Here is a 22331-nt window from a genome sequence, read left to right as displayed (position 1 = left end):
TGTGCTATTAAACAACAACAAATTCTTTGTACATTCTCGATGTTGAAGACTGCTTTTTACAATACACTCTTTGAGATATATATTTTCGAATATATATCCTGCATCTATGTATGCCCTAAAATCCCACCTGCAGCCACTGGCTTAACCCGATGAATTTCAAACCCACCCTCGTCTCTATCCTCGCCTTTCTGAGGCCATAGGATCTGCCGTGCCAAAATAGCCCGAACCATCATGTAGCAGACAAAAAAGTACATCATCAGCAATGGGAGAATCGCCGCACACCCCACAATCTCAATAGGCTTACAGGAGAAAGCCTTGCCTATAGCAAAAGTAGCAGTGATCAAGGCAGTGTTTGGGAAGACAAATGAGAACCAGGTCATTGAGAAGACCATACGCCCATGCCCAATCGCCGACCAATGGGCTCCACTTGCAATAATGAAGAAGAATATGGCCAACCTAGAGAAGTGTTAGACAAATACACAGAGACAAGCAAGAAGTCGAACATACCCCCAAAGCCAAAGACACGAAAAATTGGTAACAATCTTCAACACATCGGCAGCCAGCGGCCCATTACCCATAAAATCGGCTGGAAACGACCTCTTTGCCCCCGCTGCCATGTTCACCAACCCGGCAACCGTGAACCCGCTCGGTCCTATAGAAACAAACATACCAGGACGGAGACTTTCCTTCGGCAGCTTCTGTGTCATCAACCGGTAGATGAAGGCCGAGTACACCATCAATGAAACCAAAAAACCAACTCCCTGGATAGTCGTACCGCCAATAATGACCGACAGAGACTGGGACGGTTCCAGCTTCGCACTGAGGATCCCGGCATGCGGGCCAATGATGAGCATCGGATAAGCAGGGAAAATCCAGATAGGCGTCATCTGCGCGATGGTAAATGTCTGCGTCGACCAAAGGAGGAGGTAGATCCCCGCCGTGAACATCACGGCGAGAGTGGCATCGATCCAGAATAGAACGCAGACTGCGCGCATTAACCACGGGCCCGTGTTTTCGGGACCGTACTGCGAAATGTTGATCAGGATCGTGCCGAAAGATACTATAGATGCGGGCACGAAGAGCGACTCTGTTGGATGCATGAACGACGCCTTGAACGTGTACGGATAATAATAGAACCGGACAAGCAGCAGAGTCCAAATGATCATATATAAAGCGATATTGATCAGGAAGACAACGATGCCAATCGTATCCAAGCCCTTGAAGCGAAATGGAACTGGCAGTTGTTAGAAATGTTCAACCGGACAGGCTGAAGTCGATCATGCTCACCTTGATATAAGACATTGGCCAGCCCGCCCGTAGCCATCGTCAGCGTGAAATATGCCCAGGTAACATGGCGAATGCGCTCCTTCCAGCTCAGCTTCCCCGAAGCCGTGCGCTTAAGCCCAAACAGACCCAGCCCGTTATGCTCTTGATACACACTGGCTTCCTTTTCCGGGGTTGTCTTTACAGTAGCCCGCGACGAGGCTCGCTGCAGTGCAGCCTCTAAAGCAGACGAATGAGCCTCGCGAACTCCGCTACTGGGGGTATCTTCAACGGCTCCCAGGATTGAAAGCGCCCGCTCGGCATCCTCTATCGTTGGTGTTCGGTACCCATCTTCACCGGGACTTCGCATATGCCGGGGTAGATCAGGTTCGTTAGTCATCACTGGCTAGTGCTATTTGACTCAACAAGTGCACAAAAAGCCGAATACAAGCGTGGCTAGCTTGAACTTCCCCTCCTTCCGTTCGGGGTTTGATTGTGATGCCTGCCTGCGGATGATAGCATGGGCGGTAGTGGAGATTATCTCTCAGACAGGCCAATAAGTATGACAGCACGGATTTCTGTTGAAGTCTTTCGATTATTAGCGCTTGAAGATCTTTGTCAAGTAGGATAGACGGGTCGTTCGGATTTGAAGACCGACGTAAATAAATGTGGGGACCGATGGCAAGAATCTACCAGTGGCAATGGCGAACGAACTATTGACCTTCTATTACATACAACGTTGTATATGGGCGAGGGATTTGGTGCAGCGATGGCATCAATGTCGTTCAATTTCATCGGCACTCCCTTAAGTCTCATATACTGGTTCTCCGGCACGGACGGGACCTTGCCATTTGATGAGCTCGCCCTCGGGAATCGGCACGCATCCGGCGCCACGAAACGGGTTACTTTAAGTTAAATTGCCAATGTATGGGGAGTAACTACATTTGAACGACATTCTTGTTTTCGATCGACTTCATTGCCGGACGTCGTGTATTTCAAGGAATAGATCGGCTTTTGTCCCTTGTATAAGACCGAAGAAAGGGTTATGTAACATTAACTACATGCGGGTAGATACGACCATGTTGAGCCAAGCCCAACACAGCAACTGAAGTATGGGAGATCGAGTGGAAACTGATTGATATAATTCGTCTGGTGGTGTCGAGCACTTCAGCATTTCAACTTGCCGCGGGAACGCTTCCAAATGGGTAGTTTCAGTTCGTCCTTCTTGTAAACCTGAACACCATGAACAGCCCCGAAAAGTGATGTTCAAGTAAGCGATAATACAAGCGACAGACAAGTGGAGAGAACCCAGCCCAACTGTGGGGTTTGCTTTGAGAGATGAAGAGGGTAGACCACCCGGTATGTGGATTCTCGAAGATATGTTCGAGATACGGGTGTAAAGAGGTGGAGTAGATTTTAATCTGACCCATTTTCCGACTCATTGACTCTACGTGGACTTCTTAAGTACATGTATATGTAGTCTGTAGCCCAGCCTCCTTCTATATCCGCAAGCCACCATCTATACTATAAAGACAAAACAGGTAGTAGGGCTTAGGGCTCGATGCTCCACCTGTGAGATGGGGTGAACCGAGGTAAGTTGTACCCGCCCGGTCTCCACTTTCTTACCAGATGTACATGCCGTAGCCAGCTGTTTTCCTATATCGTATAGCCATCCCTCAGATCTAAACATGCCGGAGGCAACAGATACCCGCCGATCGGTGCTCATCACGGGGTAAGCTTATTGGCGAGTTACGACAGATACCAACAACAGCTTCTGATATATGTGTCGTAGATGTTCTCCAGGCGGAATCGGCAACTCCCTTGCGCGCGAGTTCAACCGAAAGGGACTGCGCGTGCTGGCTACCGCTCGCGATGCGGCCACCATCTCTGATCTGGCAGACCTTGGTATTGAAACCTTGAGTCTTACGGTTGATGACCCAGAGAATGTGAAAGCGTGTTTCGCGGATGTCGAACAGAGACTCGGAGACAGGGGTCTCGATTATCTCGTCAACAACGCGTGAGTTTCTTCTGACCCTTTATTCGCGGGTGGTACATCTGGCTAATATCCAACAGTGGTCGGAGTATGTGATTTCACTCTCGCGGCTTCTTGCGTCAATAAATGATGTATGTACTGATTACTGCAGATTACACCGTCCCAGCGATGGAAGTAGAGCTCAGCGAGGTTCGCCAAACATTCGAGACCAACTTTTTCGCGGTCATTACTATGTGCCAGACTTTCCTACCCTTGCTTATCAAGGCCAAGGGTACTATTGTACAGATTGGATCCATCGCTGGTGTAAGTTTGAGATACCTCCATCTTTGTAGATTATATCTTACTGACAATCACTAGATTATCCCATACGTATTTGGTTCTGTTTACAACGCCTCCAAAGCAGCGCTGCACTCGTTCAGTGATACGCTTCGCGTGGAGCTGGCTCCATTCGGGTTCGTGGGATATGGCCCCCAAATTCCAAAATTGTTTTATTGTATTTTTCTGACGAGGATCAACAGCGTCCATGTCACAACTATCGTTACCGGCGGTGTTCAATCTCGTATTGCGCGTACCGACCGTGCCCTGAAGCCAGGTTCTTTGTATTCCCCTATTGAGGCCGAGTATCTGAAGCGTGTGAAGCATAGCCAGCATAACGCTATGCCGAATGAAACATATGCTCGCAGTGTCGTTTCTCAAGTGTTGTATGGCTCAGCTCCGTGGCGCTGGTTGTGGCCGTGGGCTCGTGGTCGCAAGGCTTGGATCTGGGAGGGTCATGCTAGCTGGTTGATCTGGACATTGTCGGGTGGCTGGGCTTGGTCGGGTCTGTTTGGTCGGCTCATGACTAACATGTTCAAACTATGGAAGATCAAAAGTGCGCGCAAATAGGGGGGTTATCATGGTGAATTGTGAGTTTAGTCAATATAATATAGTGATATAGGTCAGAGGTAAATTTCCACCTTGAAATATATCAAAATAAACAAAAATGAAGCAAAGGACCCCCAATCTATACAATATCCAAAGCGAAGTAGAAAAGTACCGACTTTAATAGCCATATGTTCCGTGATATTCGCGTTGTCCCCGGTCCAATGCTGAGTCAGGACGGGAACGATCGCTGGTTGGCTACGGTACCCGATTTACCGCAACGCAAGGTCATCCCGAACGTAAGTGAAAAAGAAAGCTGTTCTCCTGGTCCCTTACCAACTATCAAAACGGGCTTCATACCTCCGCCCTTCTACAAATCCCCCTCTCCCCTCTCCGAATTCATCATGTTCAAGCTTGCTCGCGGTAGACCCGTTGTGGCGGCTTTCAAGGCTGCGACAGTGAGTTATATCTGGTTTCGGGCCGCGCTCGTTCCAAGTTTTATGTGATTGAGCTGACTTTGATAAACAATAGCAACCCTCCATCCAGAGCAGACTCGCTTTGCAGAAGCGCAACCTTTCCATCCACGAGTACCTCTCCGCAAGACTCCTTAAGACAGTACGTGTACCCGCGTTGCCCCTTCGGTCGCTCGAAAAAAAGGGACTCGAGATCGCTGATCAATAATTTAGTACGGTGTCGGTGTCCCAAAGGGTGAGGTCGCCAACACTGCTGAAGAGGCCGAGGCTATTGCCAAGTCCATCGGTAAGAACAACCAACTGTTTTTCCCCCTTTGAACGCGCTTGCTGAACATTACATTACAGGTGGTGGTGATCTTGTTATCAAGGCCCAGGTTCTCGCTGGTGGCCGTGGTAAGGGTCAATTCGACAATGGCCTCAAGGGTGGTGTCCGTGTGATCTACTCGTGAGTTGAACAATTCCGAGAACAGATCGGGAACAATATAGCTCACAGATATCTTTGCAGTCCCACCGAGGCCAAGATGTTTGCTGGCCAGATGATCGGTCACAAGCTCGTTACCAAGCAGACTGGCGCTGGCGGCCGTATCTGTAACTCGGTCTACATTTGCGAGCGCAAGTTTGCTCGCCGTGAATTCTACCTTGCTGTCCTCCTTGACCGTACCACCCGTGGCCCTGTCATTGTCTCATCCTCCCAGGGTGGTATGGATATCGAGGCTGTCGCTAAGGAGAGCCCCGATGCCATCATTACTACCCCCATTGATATCCACGTCGGTGTGACTGACGAGATTGCCCGCACCATCGCCACCGACCTTGGTTTCTCCGAGCAGTGCATCGAGGAGGCCAAGACCACCATCCAGAACCTCTACAAGTGCTTCATGGAGCGCGATGTTACCCAGCTCGAGATCAACCCCCTCTCTGAGACCTCCGACCACCAGGTTTTGGCTATGGACGCTAAGCTTGGATTCGATGACAACGCCGAATTCCGTCAGAAGGAGGCTTTCTCGTGGCGCGATGTTTCCCAGGAGGATGCCGATGAGGTCAAGGCCGCTGAGTAGGTTTGCCTTGCTGAAAAAAAAAAATGAAGAGATAAAGCAACGTTGACTGACTTTTAATCTTTTCTAGGCACGGTCTCAACTTCATCAAGCTCGATGGTGACATCGGCTGCCTTGGTAAGAGACCTTGTGATACCACAAAATACCACAATGCTAATTGTCGCTTTTAGTCAACGGTGCCGGTCTCGCTATGGCCACTATGGATATCATCAAGCTCAACGGCGGTAGCCCCGCCAACTTCCTCGATGTTGGCGGTGGTGCCACCCCTGCTGCCATCAAGAGCGCCTTCGAGCTGATCACCAGTGACCCCAAGGTCTCTGCCGTCTTCGTTAACATCTTCGGTGGTATCGTCCGCTGTGACGCCATTGCCCAGGGTTTGATCAACGTTGTCCAGGAGATGAACCTGCGCACTCCTATCATCGCTCGTCTGCAGGGTACCAACATGGAGCAGGCCCACAAGCTGGTATGATTGCAGCTCCTATTTTTTCCGTTCCTTGCCAGAATGTAAACTAACCCAACTTCCTACTTTCCAGATCAACGAGTCCGGCCTTAAGATCTTCTCCATCGAGGACCTCCAGAACGCCGCTGAGAAGTCCGTTCAGTTCTCCAAGGTCGTGAAGATGGCCCGCGATATCGATGTCGGTGTTGAGTTCACCCTCGGCATCTAAAGGGTGTTTACTCTTTTGGTTATAATGATAGAGAGGGAGCATTTTCATTTGCCTTATACCTGGGTTAGCGAACCGAACTGAACCGCCGCAGTGACATCTTAGAGTGACCTTTGTAATGCTTTTGCGCCTGTTCCTGTGTCATTTATCTTTCTTTGTCTCACTGTATTCTTGAGTTTTGTATGACCTAGATCAGTTCATAATCGGGATGTCTGAGAGTTGATATATCGATCTCTCATTGTTTTAGTGTGAAGTAGTCCTTCTTGTCAATTTTATGCATGTATGGTAGAGGTTGCTTGCTCCGAGTGGGAATGACTTAGATTCAGCTGTTATTCTTTGAACCTTCCAAATGCCTAACAAGCGGCTCACCAACGCAAAGCACCGGCGGTGGTCATGCTCCGTGCTAGGACTAATGGTTTGGCAGAGCATCGACGGCGTCCTGGGATTGTAAAGTATGGAGGCCTCTTCGCGATCTCTAGGCTTCTTTGAAAGTTGCACAGAAGGTTACTTCAGTAACAGTGAATTCCTGTAGTTCGTTCGATGAAGACAACAAAGTTGGATGTCAAATATAAGGAAGCTTGGGATAAGTTGGAAGACTCCGGTGGTTCAGCCTCGCTTACTGAGTACGGGTCCCCTACCACCTTACATAGACCTCATCACAACCTCCTTTCTTTGTCTTCTCAAACAAATTTCCAAATCCGGTGTTTACTTGAGAAGCTTCTTCATCCAGGACTTTCATTTGAGAGTTGATCCTTACTCTAACATGGCCTCACCTACCAAGCCAGTCCTCAAGGGCTTCATGGCTCTCCGTGACAACTCGAGCCGGCGAGCAGTGTATGTCCTACATCCAGTTTTCATAGCTAACACCGAGTGCTAATACAAATAGTATCAACGGGATTATTGATAACCTAACTTCTCATGAGATACGTGAGGTGAAAAACAGACTCGAATCGATAACTTTTCAATGTGACTTTCTCGATAAACTGCCTCTGGAATTGGTGGCTATGCTAGCAGAATACTTGGGACTAGCAGATGTTCTTCTTCTTCGGAGAGTATGTAGGCGTCTATCTGCATATCCGTGACCTTTATTGACCCATTCATTACAAAGGTCTCCCAACGATGGCAGGAATTACTCTCTTCAACCATCGTCACCACCGCTGCAATCAGATCCCACATGGGAGAAAATATTATCAACTCTGATTCACCTGCCAATCTTAACGCGCTGATAAGAAAGCGGATTCGAGCGGAAAGGGGTCAGCCTGCTGTTGTCGTCACAATCCCTAACAACTTGTCTCGTGATTTGAAGAATGACCCGAACAGAGACGGCATAAGCTGTTTTGATGGAGTATGTGCATGGATTGAAGAATCCACAGATAGAACTACTATCTTCGTGGTGCACCTACCAACCGGCAAGAGCAGAACTCTCACCACAGATAATCGAGAGAAATTTACTCATATCGAGGTCTCAGACACCTTGGTTTCGGCGACTTCTGTTCGAGGGTATGTAACCAGAAAAGGAATCTCGTTTTATGAAAGGCACTTCTGACTGGACGCGCTAGGTATTGTCATGTTTGGCACATATCCACAGAACAGTACAAGTCCTTTCGCATTCCTTCATTGCAATTTATTCATTACATATCCATCGGCTCGAAGGCTGTGCTGGGCTATACGGATTCCGTAGTCCACTTCTGCTTTGACTCCGGAGTCGCCCGTTCCATCCAACTTGAGCCGTTCATACTTTTGTTGTCAGTACACGCAGAGGAAGATGCATTCACCGTCGTTTCCGCCCGCAGAAAATATGGCGACAAGACCCAGCCCTGGGAAAATGGCGCATTGTTTTCGGATGAGCATTATTTGATGATACATAAGTTTTCTGTCCATGAGAATACGTTTATCTGTACCTGGAAACGATATCGAGAGCTTCCTTTCATATCGGAAGAAGCATGGGAGCTTCAACGCGAACCAGAAGACACGAAGCCATACAGAGAATACCTGCGCCCCGGTCAAAGTTCTATTTTACTGGTGAATCACCTGATGGTGTCGTACTCAGATACGCTTTCTCTTTCACTCGAGGCAGATGATCAGATTACTGTGCATTTTCACACTCCAGGGTTGGGTTTCAAGAATCGACACACCAATCTAGACTACTCAGCTCGAGGCCCGGGTTTGTACTACTCTTTGGAAGACCTGGGCATCTCCACAAAAACTCGATTGTGCATTAGCTGTGAGTTCCCAGAGCACACACATGCCTTCGACACTAAGGGGCGTCAATTCAAACCCAGATACATAGTAGACTTTCCAAAAAACCGGACATGCGACTCGATTTTGGGGGATAGAGACTTTGTTCTATTCCCTTCGGATGACAAAATCTGGATCTGGTGTTTTGATGAAGAATGGCTCCCCTCTGGTATTCCTGATATGAGAATTGCAATATGGTGATCAGTGAAGGGTAGTCAATTTGATGAAAATCCAGCTTACTATGGAGTATCCAATTGTTTTTACCAGACCCTCATACTTCTTCATAGACCTCATGAATACCCGAAGATAAAAATCAATAAGTAAAATCGTCAAAAGTGGGCATCCGTTGAAGAAATGACCATATCAAGTCTATGCAACCCCTGTCAAACCCACCGGAACACTAGCGGACGATTGCAGTCAATACAAACTCTTTGTAAAGTAATACCTATGTCGCTAGCCAAGGATTACAAGGTCATGTATGTGAAATACAGAGTCTATCAATCTCGGAATGTCCGATTCAGAGGTTAGAGGTTTAGGGGTAGTTCAAGATATAATCAGGTACTATGGAGGTAACAACTATGTTTAGTCTATACGGAGTACTGTGAGACAAGCCGAAACTAAGAGTGAGATACCTCAAGCTACTTTATTCATAGCGAGATATGCTATATATCCTTTTATAATGTTATATACGGAGTAGTGTTATCTAGTGTTCTATAGTGCTTCAATTGGCAGAATTCAAGACTATATAGGGTAGAAATTAGGCAACTAAAGCCCTACATTTCACCCCCTTTTTTTTTTTCTAAGAGCATAACCTCAAATAATACATCCAATTGGTCTTCATTTCTTTCATCCCTGTATAATTTCTATTTCTGCAGATCTGACTGTCAATTCATTTCTGGCCCCCTTCCCCGCAGAGCCATTTGACCTTCCAGACACTTCGAGCCTTTCTTTTTCTTTTTCTTCTTTCTGTCATTTGTTTTCCTCTGAAAATAATCCAATTTTTACGCGATGACAGAAGTGTTGATTATTGGTTGATCTTCCACGTTCTTTCGGCACGAGCATAAACGGTCCATCGCGTCCGAATTCCACCCCTCACGATCCCGTCGCATCCATTTTGTGTCAACATTTATATACCCGACCCCCTCCGATATGAGTCGTCTTGCCGACCCTCCTTCGACTAGGATTTCATTTGCCGGGGACGCCCCGGGCAGGACACGAAACATTCCCGTACTTTCGTCATCCGGTCAGCATTCGATGGATATCACCCCTCCGCCCTCGGGCGCGCATGGCGAAGACCGAATGGTCGGGATTACCAATGGTGAAGCTGGAAGCAATGCGTTGAATGCTCCAAATCCAGCTATTGGCGCTGCAGCCGCAGCTCAGCAGCCAAAAGTCGTTCAGACTGCTTTCATTCACAAGCTTTACAAGTATGTTTTTGCTCTTCGTGTTTTGTCTCCATGGGCTTACCTTTCTTTTCCGGCAGTATGCTAGAAGATCCCAGCATCCAGCATCTCATCTCTTGGTCCGGTACAAACGATAGCTTCGTCATGTCGCCAACATCGGAATTCTCCAAAGTCCTAGCGTGGGTGCTATCCCCTCTGCCAATACACTCGTCTCTGACTCTCGCAGATCGTACTTCAAGCATACCAATATCTCTTCGTTCGTTCGGCAGCTAAATATGTATGGGTTTCACAAAGGTGAGGGTGTCTCATGGTAGCTTTGGTTGGGCGATTTCTGACCATTCTTGACTCTGCTAGTGAGCGACGTCTTTCACACCGGCTCCCCAGATTCCGCGCTTTGGGAATTCAAACATGGTAATGGGAACTTCAAAAGAGGCGATCTAGCTGGTCTACGAGAGATCAAGCGCCGTGCTTCCAGACACGCTTTGATCCATCGCGATTCATTCCCTAGCCACAAGGCTCCCGTTTCGCAGCCTGGAACACCCGCCGAACCCGTACCTGATGCGACCGACGCCAGATTCTTGAATATTGAGAGTAACCTATACGAGATGCATGGTCGTCTGGTGCGGGCAGAAGAGGGCAATATCGTATTGAACTCGAGATGTCATGCTATGACTGAAAGCCTGACAAAGTGCTACCAAGTATGTCCGCCGTCTATGCCAGTGCGGGTGTATTGGTACTAATCTGTTTTCAGTGGACGCATTCTATCTCACGGTTCCTTCAAGCTGTTGTGCCCGATAGGGAAAGTCCCCTGCATCGTGATGGTATGTCAATATTGCTGCTTCACTCATGGCATCATGCACTGATATTCCCTAGTCTCGAGCATGCAAAGAGAAGTTGAGAAGCATATTGAAATTATGCGCGCCATCGAAACCCCCCACGAGACTCTCATGCCTCCACGGCAGCAGTACTTAGCCAACATGACCGAAGCTGGTCCTCCTTTGTCTCCGCGCCAAATGCCCCAGGACGATGCTCGTCGACAGTCTGTGATGGACCATAACCCTCGACCCACCAACATGATCCGGCCGCCCGTCCCTTCCCATCTCTCAGTATCCCCTCGCCGCTACGGCTCGATTGGCGGCGCCAATTCTGCCTCAGCATACGCTCGCCCCCAACCTCCCGTTGCGCCGCCCCCACAACAACCAATGCCTCACCCTCTCTCCGTCTCTACATCCCCAGGACCTAGCTTGGCCCGTCGTCACACTTCTGCAGACATCCGACAGCATGGCTGGTCCCCTTCAGCCGGCTCCCCCTACCCTCCTGGCAATCCTCCAAACGGCCCTTGGCCTTCATCACCAGGGCACCGAACCCCAGTCTCCAGTGACCAGCAAGTTCGTGATGTCCTCGCCCAATATGAAATGGGTGCGCCCCGTCGCCTTCAAGAACAATCCCGCCATGCCACTCCACCTATCGCCGAACCCTCACCGTCCATGCTCGGTGTTGACAACGGCTGGACACTTGGCGGCTCGAGATTCCCTCACGGCTCTTCATTGCCCGCAACCCGTCGCTCGAGCATGGCAAGCAACGTGCATTCATTGCTCAATCCTGCCGATACTGCCGAAAGACCTGACGAGGACCAGCAGGCGATGGCAGAAGACCGTAAGCGGAAAAGATTGGAATGAATCCTAAATATTGGAACAATCCCGGCATCCACCTTCTAATGATGGTGGCACTACTTCCTCAAGTCTCCTATCAAGTCCCTATACCTCCGATAAGCCCTGCTACTCCCTCCTCTTCTTCCCCGGCTCTTTTGACTTGCATATGTACCATTGACCAGAGCAAAGGGCACTCAACTCCAGACATCCGAAGAATGTCCGCAGCTCTGATCTCTATTTTTAATTGCACTTGTAGATGTCCCTTTCCCCCATTTCTTCTTCAACTTTCACCTTTTCTATTTTTGGATATTTAATTCTGGCGAAAGCACGCCAATCTCGGCGACTGGCCCACGGCTCTCCGGGTTCCCATACCTCGTTCACACACATCTTACCATATATATACCCTCGGTTTGGGCGGAGCAACAAAAACATTGAATCTTGTGGCACCTAGAGCAAGAGACTGAAATTGAATTGTATTTTATATTTGCAGTTTGATTATATCAATTGAAATGATGTTTTTTCTCTGCAGACTGCTTGATCTTGGTATTTTGTTGGAGTGGCGCATGTCACAGTATGACAACTCAGCCGAGTTGCCATTTGAGTATGGATGCAGTCTTCCCTGGTCATGTCTAGCCAAAGGACAGACACTGCGCTGTAGTCTAGGCCGCTGGCAGTGTGAGGCCCCAGTAGGTAAGCCTGCTCTGATCGGCATGGGTCCAACCCCCAAGCAAGCACCTGAACCTACGGGTCAATCGCCGTGTCTGGCGCATCCAGAATGACCAAGATCAGAGCATAATCCATCCAAGAAAGCCCAGAGCCAATGAAGGCTCGTGTAACGCTCGTGTGCGTGCGGACATAGAATCGGACTAATCAGCCGCAGATCTTCACTTCTTCTTTCTCTTCTTCGCACGCTCAGCCAGAAGCTCATCAAGATAACTCGTCGCCTTCTTTCTGCCCTTGGAGCGAGCAGGAGCCTGCTGAGACGCGCCCTCCTCCCCACCCTCCTCACCACCTTGATCTCCAGCCTCAGCAGCCGCAGCCGCAGGATGCACACCACGACCAGCCCCAGGCCCACCCTTTCTTTTATTCTTCTGCCTAGCAAGCATAGCTGACCGACCATCCTCTTCATCGTATTCTTCCTCGATCTCAGCTTTCGCCGTACTGGCTGAAGCAGATGCAGCCGCCGCTAGAGAAGCAGCAGCAGCGGCCTTCTGCTCGGCAGCGGCCTTCATAACGCGATTGTAGTTCTTGCCGAGAAGTTGTTTGCGCAGTTTATCATTCGAGTCCAGCTCTGTGCGGTTCCAGCTTCCATCTGCTGCTTTCTGGGGGAGGGGAGCTCCGACGCCGAGGCTGTGAATGTAGGGTTATGGTTAGTTGGTGTGTTCAGATGGTGTTTGATGGAATTTAGGGACGGTGGTATGGGATATGTCTGGATTGTAGGTGGAAGGCAGAAGCAGCACTTACGTCTCTGGCACTGCGGTGAAGATTTCATCTTCTTCTCGTTGGAGCTCTTCTTCGGTCTTGGGGTTTGCTAGTTCTTCTGCTGTTTGTTGCGGTAGCCATGAGGCTACGAGCCGTTGGCTGCGGGATAGAGCAACATTCGCCCGGTTGAGAATTACATCGGACTCGCTTTTAGAAAGCGACATCTTGGTTTCTTTGTGCTCAATGTGGAATTATTGGCAGATTCGAGTCGGTCTTGCGGTTGGGATCTGCGGTGCGCTTTTTTTTTTTGCCGATACGATACAGGCGGTGAGGGGGGGATGTATAAATTGATGCAGCTATGTTTAAGCAAACTGGACTCATTGAGAAATGGTTCGATGTTAATTAATACAGAAGAAGTAGAGACTGGCAGATAAAATAGTTTATGTTACTTATATATTGATTCGCTTGAATAGTTGAAGCTTAGACGTACTATGCTGTACATGGATGAGACGGATTGGGAAAAGGACAGGTAAGGAATGACATGAGTGCTAGATGAGCAAGATATCGGTGAAAGAAACATGATACCCTGTGAATATATGACGAGAACTAGCTTTTACTGGCGACAAACGCTCAATGAGCATCGAGTCTACTTGTCAATTGAGAACTGCTTTTTAGCCACCAATAATCTATCTATCAGATCGAAATGTTTTCAAGCATTCTTGCGCTAATATATCGCGCCATGATAATCTGGTTGACTGTTTGATTTCAGTCATATAACAAGAAGCTGAAGCATATCTGGGCCATCTCCCTCTTTTACTGTGTTCTTCCATCAGAAATCCAAATTGTATGGGCTCCAATCTGATATCAATATCCATCACCAATGGACCTTCGCACACAATACCTCACAGAATCATAGCCCCAGTACCTCAATGGTGCTATCAGCTATTTGGGCTGAATTCTGGGCTTTAGCTTAATCATCAGCTTTGGCTTGTTCCATAGCAGAAAGGAATCTTGATCCATCCAGTCTTGTTCAGGCTGGTCCAATTCCATATCGAAGTTGAAGATCATGCGAGCAATAATTATACGCATTTCGACGTATGCCAGACTAAAGAAATCTCCATGAGTAAATAGCGAGCACAAACGCAAACTGAAGAGCTTACTTGCGTCCAATGCAATTTCGAGGGCCAAGACTGAACGGTTGCATTACAGTCTTACTGTCATTCTCAAAGCGAGGATCATGCAAATGACGCTCTGGGATAAACTGCTCTGGATCGGTGAAATTGGTAGGGGAGTGATTGGCAGCTAGTTGGGGGACGGAAACGATGGTCTATAGACCTGTAAGCGGCGCTGAGTGGCTTCGCAAGCAGTTTTGTACTTACTCCCTTTGGCACCCAATTCCCAGCAATCATATCACCTTCAGAATCAACGATGCGAGGCAGTCCAATTGAAACTGGAGGATAAACCCGAAGAGTTTCAGTGAGGACAGCCAGGCAGTACTTCAAATTATTACATGCCTCCAAGGTGATGTCTCTCTCTTCAGTAAATGCGGATCTGATCTCATCTTGAAGCTTTGCCAGCACGCGCGGGTTTTTCAGCAGCAGGTACGTCACACCAGAAAGCAATGTCGCAGTGGTCTCTGAGCCGGCAATGATCAAAGTACTGCTATTGCTGATCAATTCTGGAACGCTACATCCTTTCTCGGTGTCCTGATGCTTCAAGATGTTGGCAAAAAAATCAGGTCTCTCATTTGACTTGTTCATCCGGCCATGGACTTTTGCCCTGGTCAGAGCTAGGTGTTCTTTTCTCTGCGAGGCAACCTTCTCGGGAAGGATGCATGAGAGGACATATTTTGATCCTGGAAAACGCCGACACACATTTGTATAGGCACCAAACTTGAGCGTGCTGAAGATTATGGATACCCATTGGTGATACTCAGAATTTTGAAGACAGTCAAACGACTCCCCAAAAACCAAGTCTCCAATAATATCAAAGGTCGTGAAGTTGTACCAGGCCACCATGTCAACGGTCTTTGTCCCGCCCTCCATATTCTCATGCAGGCGCTGCATAAAAAGATCAATATAGCCCTTGATTATGGGTTCCTGACTGCGCAGCGAGCTATCGGAGAATCCGTGTGACAACAATCGTCGAAAGCGGGAATGGTCGGCGTCATTGGAGGTGATGATGCTGGGAGCTTCTCCAGCAGGTGGTACATAGAATCGATTATCTTTGGGCTTCTGGCTATGGCCGGCACGTGTGCCATATATTGTCTTCCAGGCCGAGCCATCTATGAATGAAAGCTCATTGGGGGCAATGCGAACTACATTGCCGTACTGTTGATGTAGCACTTTCATGATTTGGGGGAACCGACCACCCAGAATCATGCGGATATAAGGTAGACGTGTGGCTGCCATGGATTTTGGTCCTGGGTACTTGGCCAAGGGATGAAAATATACATTATAGACTAGAAGACCTATGAGAAAAAATGGGATCTATTTCGAAGTAAGTCCTTGATTAGATCAAAATCCATTGAAACAACCCGGTAGGACAGATTTGGGCTTACCAACGTCAAGCTCAGCTTCAACAAAATGAGAAGTTTAATTGAAATGTCTTGCATGCTTGAAAGCGTTGAAGGGCTAGGCATAAACGCCATGATTAGGGCTATCATAGAAAAGATCTGAAGCTCTTTGGTTTCGAGATTTACGATATTACGAGGACACTTATACTGCTTCCTCCCCCGGTCACTCTCACTGTGCAACACACAAAAATAATGCCTCGAATCCCGTTCATTATGATTTATGAATTGAAACCCCGCGCTCTGCATGGCAGTTATTCCGATTCAACAAGGCCCCCCGGGCATCTGTGCACGGTCTCACAGCCTACTTTTGACCAAATTAGATATTGAGAGTCTCGACATTGAGCTAAGGACTATTTCCTCCATCCAAGCTAGAGGGGATTCAATCTTCATCTAGATACTTACACGACATGTGGAAATTTGGACATTTGAAGCAGGAATCAAGCATATACGTCATTGACCGAACTAGTTCTGAACTACTGCATGTAACACGTATGTTGTACGTTATATTTATACATGAGGCCAACAGGATGTCTGAATACATGGCTAAAGCTTTTATGCGGACATTAAAATATGAATTCTGCACAGTAGATACCCTATTATTTGGGTTTTTATGCAACAACATAACGGTGTTTACTCGATCGAGAGAGCCACAGCCTGCCCATGTGCGATGTCCGTATCAAATAATTGCCCTTATAAAGTCTGCCGCTGATATCTTCTCAATTTGTATTCAAGTTGATCATTGGCATCCATACCCAATATGTGTGTCCTCTGCATCCATGTGGTAATACAGTATGCCTTTCCCAGTGCCCTGGGCCAGTGGGAGGCCACCACGGATCGTCGACGTAAAGAATATTTTGCAGTCTCTTTTTCTGAAACGTTTCGGAGAAATAATTGCCAGTCGAAGGAGTATAAAAGTCATTGCAACACAAACACTAGATCCTGGAGGTGGCCCATAGGCTGAAACAAAAAGCTGATTGAGAAGGATGTTCCAGAAGCCGCTCGCTTGACATGCAAGCAGACATGTGAGAGACTTGAGCAAGTAGCGCCAGCATCAAAGGATTGTTATTCGAAAACGAATCAAACCGCTTTTTGACACCAAGAAAGTAGTGGTCACCTGTACTATGCCTACCAGATCTACCCGTTCAATAGTTTGGAATGATTGTCCAGGAACTCTTTGGTGCGATTGTCGTCATGAAGGAGAGACCTTTGGATGTCCAATGTCAAAGAACGGGCGAATTCACCAATTACTTCTTCAAGATAGTACATATTACCAAATTCCAGCTAAAGTCACATAAGAACAGGCAAAAGCGTCCGATAGTTTTACTACCAAAATAGGAACAAAGACTATCAACACGAGCCAATGAGGGCTCAGGCCTTACGCTCCATGCTAAGCAAAGGGATATATTATTACTGGTCTAATTAAAGTCTCTGGTTAGTTTCCTGATTGAGATTAATATGTGTAAATTATATAACATTTTGGGAGGTTGTATTGTTGAAAGTCGTAAAATATACCCGATAGGGTGTGGGTAAAACCCGTCAGCCGCAGGACTCAAGCTTAAACAGTGTACTCCGTAAGTGCAGATTCGAGGATTGACCAAAAAAAGTCCGAGAGCCCCCTTAAAGATGGACTTGACACAGACCGAGCTCACCGCGAATATCAAAATACTCATACTAAAGGGTCGTGTCGGGATCGCACCAAGTATGTACAATTACAACTGCTTCTAATAGGTATCTTGTTGAACGGGGATAAGAAAATGTCGTAGCATCATTTGAAGGTCTTATTTACAGTCTATCTATATACCATACGCTATGTCTGATGCGCTCTAGGCACAAGTCCCCCGATTTGTTCTAATGTAGTATAACACAGGGTATAAAAATCAACAAGCAAGAAAATAAGCCCCATGAGCTCACACTGTAGCATCCTCCTGACGTTTCGCCCGCAATCTTTTCTCCGTTTTCATGAACTCCCGTATACCAACAGGGACATTCGCAAATAAGTCATTATCCTGACTTGGCAGAGTCCAGTTTGTTTCACTGCCACCGCCATCATCATCCATGCTGGCACTGGCTGAGCGGACTTCCGCTCGAGGCGCCGTGCGCATGTCCTTCGTTCCCTTCTCAGGCCCACCCTTAGCTTTGGCCGTTGCAACCCTGGATGCCCAGTCTTCCATCTCATCCCGGAAGTCATCCCAAACACAGTGTACACATCCGCTCATGCAGCAATTGTCCGGTTCCTCGGGTTGGGGAGGAATAGGGACTCCATTGATGGTCTTCCACATTGACTCTGGAGGAGCTTCACCAGGATTATAGCGTGAAGTCCGGCCTGGACCAGCGAGAGGGGTTCCAAATACAATCGCCATCTTTTCTTGAGGCGATTGCGGTGTGGCGGTAGATGTCGGCGTGGGTTTGGCCTCGGGCCGAACGGGTGTCGGGCGCGATGTCGATGCACCGGCAGCGTATGGTGAGTCTGATTTCAAAATCAATGAATAGTATCCCGACAGAGGGTGAGCTTGAGTGGAACCCGCGATTTCCTCCAGGGAAGCTGGAGTATTATAGGTATCGGGTTGGTCGGATTGGCGGTGTCCGTTCATGCGCCGGGGGGTCGGAACCAGCGCATATTGTCGATGTGAAGAAAATGAAGGAAACGTTCTGTCAGGGAAAGAGCGAAGTTGAAAAACAGATCTCATTAGCGAGTATCTTGTACCTGCCGAGAGACACTCCATGGCGTGAGTAGGAGAAAGACAAGATCGTGTGTGCACGAGGGGCGATTAAGTCATAGTACAAACACTGCAAACAGTGGGCTTGTTTATCTTCCCGTCATCTGCGCCTCGGGCAAGACGAGAGCACCCCACGCGACAATGGATTCCCCAGCAAAAAAAAGGAAAATAAGTGCGACGTCAGGAATTCCTGTGGCACCAGAGATTTCTCAACATGAGCTGCATCGGTCGAGACGACCCTCCTTCCAGTCTCCAACGAGGGCCAGTCTTGCACGATCACATCCCGATGTATTAGAGCGCGCAATCAGCAGATCTCCTGCCCGACGACTAGCAAGCAACGATACTGGGCACCAAGATCCTCGAAAATTTGGATTGCGCGACCGTAAAGCGCTCCGACCCTCGCTCAATGCCTCTGCAAGTCCCCTCACCCGACCTCGAGGCTCTGAGGCGCCCGAAAGTTCGCCCAACAGGCGCTCAAGTGGCGTGCAAGCGTTCTCAAAGCCCCCGCGCAGGATTTCAAGGAGGATTCTCCCAGGAGATTTTGTGTTTGGGTCCCCAATGCCACAGCCAAAAAACCCCGAATCGAATACCCCAGAACGTCAATTGGCATTGGAACTGGGTAGCGCCACGAAAGAAGCAGATATGGATATGGGTCTGGACACTAATTTCATGGATGAAGATATCCTCGAACCTGATCTTCCCCCCACGCCAACACAACTAGGTTTAGAGAAGGCCCCGGATCGACCTAGGGGGATGTTGAGCAGCAGCCCCAGTAGACGACCGGAGAAACGAGTGAAACGACGAATTGCTAATGCATTACACGAAAGCCCATTGAAAGCAGTAAACTTCCAATCCCCTCCACCGGAACACTTTGAGACAGTATCAGACCTCGGTGCAGTGTCAGCGGCTGTTCGCGAGAAACGCATTTCGCGCGAGAAGAGCGCGGCAGATCTGCGACGGTTGAGAAGCGAAGTTGAAGAACTGGAAACATGGGCAAAGAAAATCGAGTCCAATCCTGACTGGAAAAGTGATAACAGAGGACTCGACAAATTTCTGTGGGTTTTACAGGTAACTTTGGCTTGAACACTGCTGACAATCTCTAGGTCTTTACTCACATCCGAAGAGGCGAATCGTGCAAGTCTTCCAGTGCCCAAGACAGCTCCCAAATCAATATCATCACTCCTCGCTACTCTACTCCCGTTCGGTGCCAATATACCTCGCCCAAAACCTGAATTATCATCACTACCAACAAATCCATTTGCTCTGCAAGAAGCCTCTCAATCACTGCCATACCTAACAGCCTTCGCACCTTTGACCCTCAAAGCCCGCACAAATCGGTCGTCACGCATCGACGAGCTGTCAGAAACACACACACTGACATTTTCTCCCCCATCTCCATTCCCAGCCGGTTCATACAATGTGACTATTGTCTATGAGACAAATCCCGAGACCCAGTCTTTAGTCTCTCTTTCAGTGCCCACTGGCAGCGACAGCAAGAAAAGAAAAGTCCCTGAAGCTCTTCGCCGATGGATTGATGCCCGCTTAGATAACCCTCTCTTGAAACTCGACGTGGCAACTCTATGCTGGGGAATCAACCGGTACTGGGAATCTGCAATCACTCGCGCCCGTTTATGGGCACATATCGACCTGAAATACAACCGCCGGGCCTCACAGGGCAGAAATGATACTGTTTCGGAAAGCAAGCACGGCGTTATCACATTTTCTGAACTGCGACGATTGATCCCACACTTAGATCGGAATAGCATGGTCATCAAGCCTAAACACTCTGACTCCAGTCCCCGAGTGCTTTTGTCAAATACTTTGGTGTTGGATGAATGGACTGGAGAGCCTCAGCTGCGGCCTGAGATTAGCGTGTCGATCACTGGGGCAGATAAGAAAATCGATCAGGAGACAAAGAAGCTTTTCCATGCGTTGCTACGTGAGGATGGGGCTTTGGGTCCACGAGGCGTGGAGGGCAGTATTCATGTTAATGCGGTGGTAAGGGCAACTGAAGGTGCTCTTGGTGCTTTGTTCAGTGGTCTTTGATTTTTTTTCTTGATTTGATATTTTGAGACAATTGTCAATTGACGTTGGAGCGGTAATTTAGCGTAATTTTCTTGAAGATACCCGAGCAGAGCCCAGACTGCAGAATTTAATGTATTGCCTTGAACGAGTGTTGCTTAGAAGCTAAGCCTTCATATATGAGCTGGTTGATAGCTGTATAGTCAGTTGTTCACATACACATAAATATGTGCAGAATGCGAGCATTCCCATTCTTCCGAACAAAACCTATATCCATACCAAAGCTACAAAGATACAATGTAATGATCTACGATAATATTTCCATGTTGTCCTAGCTGGAGGCCCAAGATACCAGGCCTGGACTACCAGCTAAACAGCCACAAAAAGCATTAGAGATACAGAGACAAAGTCGAGATTGAGAGAATTGGGCGGTTTTGAATTTCGAGAGATCTTCCGAGTTCTTTCTTTTAGAGACAAAAAGGAGTAAAAGTTGGGGAGGGAGAGAGGGAATCAAGGAAGAGGCGCAACGACATGCCAGAGTACACTAATCCCCGATTCGAAAACCGACCCGATCATCATCATCAGCACGAGGAGGGAATTAACACATTTATTTCTTGGCATTGGCCTCATCTTCAGCCTTGGTCTTGGCACGCTTCTCGCGCATACCCTTGTAGCGGGCCTCAGCGCGGGCGTCACGGAGACGACGGTAAGCAGCCTCCTCGCCCTTGGGGAGCGAGTCGCGCTTGACCTCGGTGACGGCCTCAGCAGCGGTGGGGTTGGTGATGGGGAAGGTAGCCTCGACACGGGTGGCGATGCCGTCACGCTTGCCCTCAGCGACGGTGGCCTTGACGGCCTTGACTTCCTCAGCGGAGGAGTCGAGCTTCTTGAACTGACCGCTCTTGCGGGGGAAGAGAATCAGGCGAGCCTTGTAGTCCTGGAGACGGGCGACATTGGCAACCAGGGACTCCTTGGAGTAGTTGGTGCGGCGGTGGTCAACGGAGATACCGACGGTGGGAGCAAGCTTCTTGGGGATACCAGCTTCCTATAGAGCGCAAAAAAAGAGATTGAGTCAGTAAAGTTATTCATAGTGCCTCCACTTTTCGATGCAGCTCAATTTACCTTCAGCTCAGCGAGGGTGAAACCACGACCGGCACGGACACGGCGGTTGTACTTGATGGTAGGGCATCGGACAACGGGACGCAGCTTGTCGACCGGACGGGGAGCAACAGCAGCCGCCTTAGCGATGCGGGCCTCACGACGACGGTGCTTCCGGCCGGGCTGTGCGATTCAAGTTAGTCGACCAAATTCATATCCTGCGAAGAAAATTTTTCCTCGATTCCAAGTTGCTTGCGACATCGTTCGGAATAAAAAATCTTCTGTGGTCGGGGGGAGGTTGGAAAGTCGTACCTGGTCGAAGTGCACACGGACACGACGCTGCCAGTCCTTGTGGAAGTCTAATCAAGAATTCGTTAATCACTATTCCTTCATATCTCATTTCCTCATGTCCTTCTGTCGTTTCGAAGCGACCACATAGAGGTGCAAAGCCATGGGTCACTCACGGTTCTTCTGAATCTGGTTGTTGTGCTTGATCGCCTATATATCCCACACAATCGGTCAGTCAACCATTTCGTTCTTTTCGAGGCGTATTTCGATCCGTCGATTTCTCTCAATCGCACAAGTCGAATCCTTCATTGTATCTTCCAAGCAGGGATAGGGAACGCACCATGGTGACGGATGGGGATCGAGCCGGGTGGTGGTCGTCGAGGGTTGCTGGTCAAATCCTCCTTCACGGCAGAAAATGAAGTTCCCATTTTTCGTGTGGCCGCCCGCTGACTGACACACCGCCTCGCTTAGCGAGCCCTAACCAAGCCGGATTCGGTAATCTGCCAGAGTTATATTTCGTTATTTTTTATTTCTTTTATTTGAGGCTTGTCTGCTATGATATCAATCTTGGACTTGAAATCCAAAGGCTTGAAATATTGGATGGATTTCATT

General features: G+C 48.4%; 10 protein-coding genes across 10 annotated transcripts; 5 read left to right on the top strand and 5 right to left on the bottom strand.

Moving 5' to 3' along the window:
• Positions 1-104: 104 nt before the first annotated feature.
• N7500_003325 (tellurite-resistance/dicarboxylate transporter family protein) lies at positions 105-1663 on the bottom strand (the record flags this gene model as incomplete). Its single annotated transcript, XM_056674471.1, has 3 exons — positions 105-456; positions 508-1234; positions 1288-1663. The coding sequence occupies 3 exons, from the start codon at positions 1661-1663 to the stop codon at positions 105-107; spliced, it is 1455 nt and encodes a 484-aa protein (XP_056534996.1).
• A 1288-nt stretch (positions 1664-2951) lies between these two features.
• Positions 2952-4141, top strand: N7500_003324 (SDR family oxidoreductase; the record flags this gene model as incomplete). The annotated part of the gene is made up of 6 exons (XM_056674470.1): positions 2952-2995; positions 3056-3280; positions 3337-3344; positions 3408-3559; positions 3614-3708; positions 3775-4141. 6 exons carry the CDS (start codon positions 2952-2954, stop codon positions 4139-4141), a joined length of 891 nt encoding a protein of 296 aa, XP_056534995.1.
• Positions 4142-4521: 380 nt separating this feature from the next.
• On the top strand, positions 4522-6310 carry N7500_003323 (succinate--CoA ligase (GDP-forming) subunit beta; the record flags this gene model as incomplete). The annotated part of the gene is made up of 8 exons (XM_056674469.1): positions 4522-4575; positions 4649-4732; positions 4804-4876; positions 4936-5035; positions 5096-5641; positions 5713-5759; positions 5813-6105; positions 6176-6310. 8 exons carry the CDS (start codon positions 4522-4524, stop codon positions 6308-6310), a joined length of 1332 nt encoding a protein of 443 aa, XP_056534994.1.
• A 760-nt stretch (positions 6311-7070) lies between these two features.
• On the top strand, positions 7071-8746 carry N7500_003322 (F-box domain protein; the record flags this gene model as incomplete). The annotated part of the gene is made up of 4 exons (XM_056674468.1): positions 7071-7141; positions 7194-7359; positions 7416-7807; positions 7867-8746. 4 exons carry the CDS (start codon positions 7071-7073, stop codon positions 8744-8746), a joined length of 1509 nt encoding a protein of 502 aa, XP_056534993.1.
• A 948-nt stretch (positions 8747-9694) lies between these two features.
• N7500_003321 (heat shock factor family protein) lies at positions 9695-11627 on the top strand (the record flags this gene model as incomplete). The annotated part of the gene is made up of 6 exons (XM_056674467.1): positions 9695-9972; positions 10029-10127; positions 10175-10242; positions 10303-10646; positions 10700-10769; positions 10822-11627. The coding sequence occupies 6 exons, from the start codon at positions 9695-9697 to the stop codon at positions 11625-11627; spliced, it is 1665 nt and encodes a 554-aa protein (XP_056534992.1).
• An 857-nt stretch (positions 11628-12484) lies between these two features.
• Positions 12485-13246, bottom strand: N7500_003320 (DUF3245 domain-containing protein; the record flags this gene model as incomplete). The annotated part of the gene is made up of 2 exons (XM_056674466.1): positions 12485-12950; positions 13065-13246. The coding sequence occupies 2 exons, from the start codon at positions 13244-13246 to the stop codon at positions 12485-12487; spliced, it is 648 nt and encodes a 215-aa protein (XP_056534991.1).
• Positions 13247-13964: 718 nt separating this feature from the next.
• On the bottom strand, positions 13965-15672 carry N7500_003319 (cytochrome P450; the record flags this gene model as incomplete). Its single annotated transcript, XM_056674465.1, has 4 exons — positions 13965-14127; positions 14183-14349; positions 14402-15511; positions 15583-15672. The coding sequence occupies 4 exons, from the start codon at positions 15670-15672 to the stop codon at positions 13965-13967; spliced, it is 1530 nt and encodes a 509-aa protein (XP_056534990.1).
• Positions 15673-17504: 1832 nt separating this feature from the next.
• On the bottom strand, positions 17505-18188 carry N7500_003318 (oxidoreductase-like domain-containing protein; the record flags this gene model as incomplete). Its single annotated transcript, XM_056674464.1, has 1 exon — positions 17505-18188. One exon carries the CDS (start codon positions 18186-18188, stop codon positions 17505-17507), a length of 684 nt encoding a protein of 227 aa, XP_056534989.1.
• A 267-nt stretch (positions 18189-18455) lies between these two features.
• N7500_003317 (uncharacterized protein) lies at positions 18456-20360 on the top strand (the record flags this gene model as incomplete). Its single annotated transcript, XM_056674463.1, has 2 exons — positions 18456-19369; positions 19418-20360. 2 exons carry the CDS (start codon positions 18456-18458, stop codon positions 20358-20360), a joined length of 1857 nt encoding a protein of 618 aa, XP_056534988.1.
• A 583-nt stretch (positions 20361-20943) lies between these two features.
• N7500_003316 (60S ribosomal protein eL13) lies at positions 20944-22062 on the bottom strand (the record flags this gene model as incomplete). Its single annotated transcript, XM_056674462.1, has 5 exons — positions 20944-21378; positions 21456-21614; positions 21744-21790; positions 21896-21929; positions 22060-22062. The coding sequence occupies 5 exons, from the start codon at positions 22060-22062 to the stop codon at positions 20944-20946; spliced, it is 678 nt and encodes a 225-aa protein (XP_056534987.1).
• Positions 22063-22331: the final 269 nt, after the last annotated feature.

The sequence above is a fragment of the Penicillium coprophilum genome, assembly GCF_028826855.1.
Source record: "Penicillium coprophilum strain IBT 35676 chromosome Unknown utg000002l_segment0_segment1, whole genome shotgun sequence".
NCBI lineage: Eukaryota > Fungi > Ascomycota > Eurotiomycetes > Eurotiales > Aspergillaceae > Penicillium > Penicillium coprophilum.
Note: the sequence above shows the minus strand (reverse complement) of the source record. Positions and strands in the feature narration are given on the sequence as shown.